This window comes from Scyliorhinus torazame, chromosome 1, assembly GCF_047496885.1.
Source record: "Scyliorhinus torazame isolate Kashiwa2021f chromosome 1, sScyTor2.1, whole genome shotgun sequence".
In the NCBI taxonomy this organism is placed as follows: domain Eukaryota; kingdom Metazoa; phylum Chordata; class Chondrichthyes; order Carcharhiniformes; family Scyliorhinidae; genus Scyliorhinus; species Scyliorhinus torazame.
Genome location: NC_092707.1, coordinates 418,369,299 through 418,375,298, shown reverse-complemented (window position 1 = coordinate 418,375,298; position 6,000 = coordinate 418,369,299). Strand labels below are relative to the sequence as shown.

General features: G+C 38.8%; 1 protein-coding gene across 1 annotated transcript in view; it reads right to left on the bottom strand.

The window, feature by feature from the left end:
- Window positions 1-253: 253 nt before the first annotated feature.
- Window positions 254-6,000, bottom strand: part of LOC140425006 (protein EFR3 homolog B-like) — a 252,529-nt gene continuing 246,782 nt past the window's right edge. Inside the window, exon 11 of the mRNA XM_072508816.1 lies at window positions 254-369. Coding sequence (XP_072364917.1) covers window positions 254-369 — 116 coding nt within the window. The remainder of the gene's footprint in view (window positions 370-6,000) is intronic.

Here is a 6,000-nt window from a genome sequence, read left to right as displayed (position 1 = left end):
TTCCCTGAAGCAGCAAATTACAACTGTCCTCACTTGGTCACCATCAGTCTCTCTCACTGATCATGTGCCACTCGCTGACCTAACTATCTTAATATTTTTCCAAAGTCCCAGACACAGAACCAAACCAAATACTTCTGAATGGCTGGTGTAGTTTAGCGAATGTGTGAGTGGACGGAGAGCTGTCACACACCCGAGAGAATAAAGCATTTATTAGCAGAGGAATGTCTGGCCATGCAGCAGACACTGTAATTACTCACCCCGCTCTCCCGACATCGAGAGCCTGATGAATTGCAGGTAGTGGAACTTTTCCAATGATAAATAACATGACCTCTGACCTTTGGTAAGCAGGTAAAGTGGTGGCAAACGTACCTGAGGAAAAGGATGAATGGTGACGAAAAACAGCATAAATATCACCAAGGCACCATCAGGAACAGACACAGTATAAATATCAACAAGGTACCATCAGGAACAGACACAGTATAAATATCAACAAGGTACCATCAGGAACAGACACAGTATAAATATCAACAAGGGACCATCAGGAACAGACACAGTATAAATATCAACAAGGTACCATCAGGAACAGACACAGCATAAATATCAACAAGGTAACATCAGGAATAGACAGTATAAATATCAACAAGGTAACATCAGGAACAGACAGTATAAATATCAACAAGGTACCATCAGGAACAGACAGTATAAATATCAACAAGGCACCATCAGGAACAGACACAGTATAAATATCAACAAGGTACAATCAGGAACAGACACAGTATAAATATCAACAAGGTACCATCAGGAACAGACAGTATAAATATCAACAAGGGACCATCAGGAACAGACACAGCATAAATTTCAACAAGGTACCATCAGGAGCGGACACAGTATAAATATCAACAAGGTACCATCAGGAACAGACAGTATAAATATCAACAAGGTACCATCAGGAACAGACACAGCATAAATATCAACAAGGTACCACCAGGAACAGACACAGAATAAATATCAACAAGGTAACATCAGCAGCGGACACAGTACAAATACCAACAAGGTACCATCAGGAACAGACAGTATAAATATCAACAAGGTACCATCAGGAACAGACACAGTATAAATATCAACAAGGTACCATCAGGAACAGACACAGCATAAATATCAACAAGGTACCATCAGGAACAGACACAGTATAAATATCAACATGGTACCATCAGGAACAGACACAGTATAAATATCAACAAGGTGCCATCAGGAACAGACAGTATAAATACCAACAAGGTACCATCAGGAACAGACAGTATAAATATCATCAAGGTACCATCAGGAACAGACACAGTATAAATATCAACAAGGTACCATCAGGAACAGACACAGTATAAATATCAACAAGGTACCATCAGGAACAGACACAGCATAAATATCAACAAGGTACCATCAGGAACAGACACAGTATAAATACCAACAAGGTACCATCAGGAACAGACACAGTATAAATATCAACAAGGTACCATCAGGAACAGACACAGTATAAATACCAACAAGGTACCATCAGGAACAGACACAGTATAAATAACAACAAGGGACCATCAGGAACAGACGCAGAATAAATATCAACAAGGGACCATCAGGAACAGACACAGTATAAATATCAACAAGGTACCATCAGAAACAGACGCAGTATAAGTATCAACAAGGTACCATCAGGAACAGACACAGCATAAATATCAACAAGGTACCATCAGGAACAGACACAGTATAAATATCAACAAGGTACCATCAGGAGCGGACACAGTATAAATACCAACAAGGTACCATCAGGAACAGACAGTATAAATATCAACAAGGTGCCATCAGGAACAGACACAGCATAAATATCAACAAGGTACCATCAGGAGCGGACACAGTATAAATACCAACAAGGTACCATCAGGAACAGACAGTATAAATATCAACAAGGTACCAGCAGGAACAGACACAGAATAAATATCAACAAGGTACCATCAGGAACAGGCACAGAATAAATACCAACAAAGTACCATCAGGAACAGACACAGTATAAATACCAACAAGGAACCAACAGGAGCGGACACAGTATAAATATCAACAAGGTACCATCAGGAACAGACAGTATAAATATCAACAAGGTACCATCAGGAACAGACAGTATAAATATCAACAAGGAACCATCAGGAACAGACAGTATAAATAACAACAAGGGACCATCAGGAACAGACACAGTATAAATATCAACAAGGTACCATCAGGAACAGACACAGTATAAATATCAACAAGGTACCATCAGGAACGGACACAGTATAAATATCAACAAGGTACCATCAGGAACAGACAGTATAAATATCAACAAGGTACCATCAGGAACAGACAGTATAAATATCAACAAGGTAATATCAGGAACAGACAGTATAAATATCAACAAGGTACCATCAGGAACAGCCAGTATAAATATCACCAAGGCACCATCAGGAACAGACACAGAATAAATATCAACAAGGTACCATCAGGAACAGACAGAATAAATATCAACAAGGTACCATCAGGAACAGACAGTATAAATATCAACAAGGTACCATCAGGAACAGACAGTCTAAATATCAACAAGGTACCATCAGGAACAGGCACAGCATAAATATCAACAAGGTACCATCAGGAACAGACAGTATAAATATCAACAAGGTACCATCAGGAACAGACACAGCATAAATATCAACAAGGTACCACCAGGAACAGACACAGAATAAATATCAACAAGGTAACATCAGCAGCGGACACAGTACAAATACCAACAAGGTACCATCAGGAACAGACACAGTATAAATATGAACAAGGGACCATCAGGAACAGACACAGTATAAATATCAACAAGGTACCATCAGGAACAGACACAGTATAAATATGAACAAGGTACCATCAGAAACAGACAGTATAAATATCAACAAGGGACCATCAGGAACAGACACAGTATAAATATCAACAAGGTACCATCAGGAACAGACAGTATAAATACCAACAAGGTACCATCAGGAACAGACAGTATAAATATCAACAAAGTACCATCAGGAACAGACACAGTTTAAATATCAACAAGGTACCATCAGGAACAGACACAGCATAAATATCAACAAGGTACCATCAGGAACAGACACAGTATAAATATCAACATGGTACCATCAGGAACAGACACAGTATAAATATCAACAAGGTGCCATCAGGAACAGACAGTATAAATACCAACAAGGTACCATCAGGAACAGACAGTATAAATATCAACAAGGTACCATCAGGAACGGACACAGTATAAATATCAACAAGGTACCATCAGGAACAGACAGTATAAATATCAACAAGGTACCATCAGGAACAGACAGTATAAATATCAACAAGGTACCATCAGGAACAGACAGTATAAATATCAACAAGGTACCATCAGGAACAGACACACTATAAATATGAACAAGGGACCATCAGGAACAGACACAGCATAAATATCAACAAGGTACCATCAGGAACAGACAGTATAAATATCAACAAGGTACCATCAGGAACAGACAGTATAAATATCAACAAGGTACCATCAGGAACAGACAGTCTAAATATCAACAAGGTACCATCAGGAACAGGCACAGCATAAATATCAACAAGGTACCATCAGGAACAGACAGTATAAATATCAACAAGGTACCATCAGGAACAGACACAGCATAAATATCAACAAGGTACCACCAGGAACAGACACAGAATAAATATCAACAAGGTAACATCAGCAGCGGACACAGTACAAATACCAACAAGGTACCATCAGGAACAGACACAGTATAAATATGAACAAGGGACCATCAGGAACAGACACAGTATAAATATCAACAAGGTACCATCAGGAACAGACACAGTATAAATATGAACAAGGGACCATCAGGAACAGACACAGTATAAATATCAACAAGGTACCATCAGGAACAGACAGTATAAATACCAACAAGGTACCATCAGGAACAGACAGTATAAATATCAACAAGGTACCATCAGGAACAGACACAGTATAAATATCAACAAGATACCATCAGGAACAGACACAGCATAAATATCAACAAGGTACCATCAGGAACAGACACAGTATAAATATCAACATGGTACCATCAGGAACAGACACAGTATAAATATCAACAAGGTGCCATCAGGAACAGACAGTATAAATACCAACAAGGTACCATCAGGAACAGACAGTATAAATATCAGCAAGGTACCATCAGGAACAGACACAGTATAAATATCAACAAGGTACCATCAGGAACAGACACAGCATAAATATCAACAAGGTACCATCAGGAACAGACACAGTATAAATACCAACAAGGTACCATCAGGAACAGACAGTATAAATATCAACAAGGTACCATCAGGAACAGACACAGTATAAATATCAACAAGGTACCATCAGGAACAGACACAGCATAAATATCAACAAGGTACCATCAGGAACAGACACAGTATAAATATCAACAAGGTACCATCAGGAACAGACACAGTATAAATACCAACAAGGTACCATCAGGAACAGACACAGCATAAATATCAACAAGGTACCATCAGGAACAGACACAGTATAAATATCAACAAGGTACCATCAAGAACAGACACAGTATAAATACCAACAAGGTACCATCAGGAACAGACAGTATAAATATCAACAAGGTACCATCAGGAACAGACACAGTATAAATATCAACAAGGTACCATCAGGAACAGACACAGCATAAATATCAACAAGGCACCATCAGGAACAGACACAGTATAAATATCAACAAGGTACCATCAGGAACAGACACAGTATAAATACCAACAAGGTACCATCAGGAACAGACACAGCATAAATATCAACAAGGTACCATCAGGAACAGACACAGTATAAATATCAACAAGGTACCATCAAGAACAGACACAGTATAAATACCAACAAGGTACCATCAGGAACAGACAGTATAAATATCAACAAGGTACCATCAGGAACAGACACAGTATAAATATCAACAAGGTACCATCAGGAACAGACACAGCATAAATATCAACAAGGTACCATCAGGAACAGACACAGTATAAATATCAACAAGGTACCATCAGGAACAGACACAGTATAAATACCAACAAGGTACCATCAGGAACAGACACAGTATAAATAACAACAAGGGACCATCAGGAACAGACGCAGAATAAATATCAACAAGGGACCATCATGAACAGACACAGTATAAATATCAACAAGGTACCATCAGAAACAGACGCAGTATAAGTATCAACAAGGTACCATCAGGAACAGACACAGTATAAATATCAACAAGGTACCATCAGGAACAGACACAGCATAAATATCAACAAGGTACCATCAGGAACAGACACAGTATAAATATCAACAAGGTACCATCAGGAACAGACACAGCATAAATATCAACAAGGTACCATCAGGAACAGACACAGTATAAATATCAACAAGGTACCATCAGGAGCGGACACAGTATAAATACCAACAAGGTACCATCAGGAACAGACAGTATAAATATCAACAAGGTGCCATCAGGAACAGACACAGCATAAATATCAACAAGGTACCATCAGGAGCGGACACAGTATAAATACCAACAAGGTACCATCAGGAACAGACAGTATAAATATCAACAAGGTACCAGCAGGAACAGACACAGAATAAATATCAACAAGGTACCATCAGGAACAGGCACAGAATAAATACCAACAAAGTACCATCAGGAACAGACACAGTATAAATACCAACAAGGAACCAACAGGAGCGGACACAGTATAAATATCAACAAGGTACCATCAGGAACAGACAGTATAAATATCAACAAGGTACCATCAGGAACAGACAGTATAAATATCAACAAGGAACCATCAGGAACAGACAGTATAAATAACAACAAGGGACCATCAGGAACAGACACAGTATAAATATCAACAAGGTACCATCAG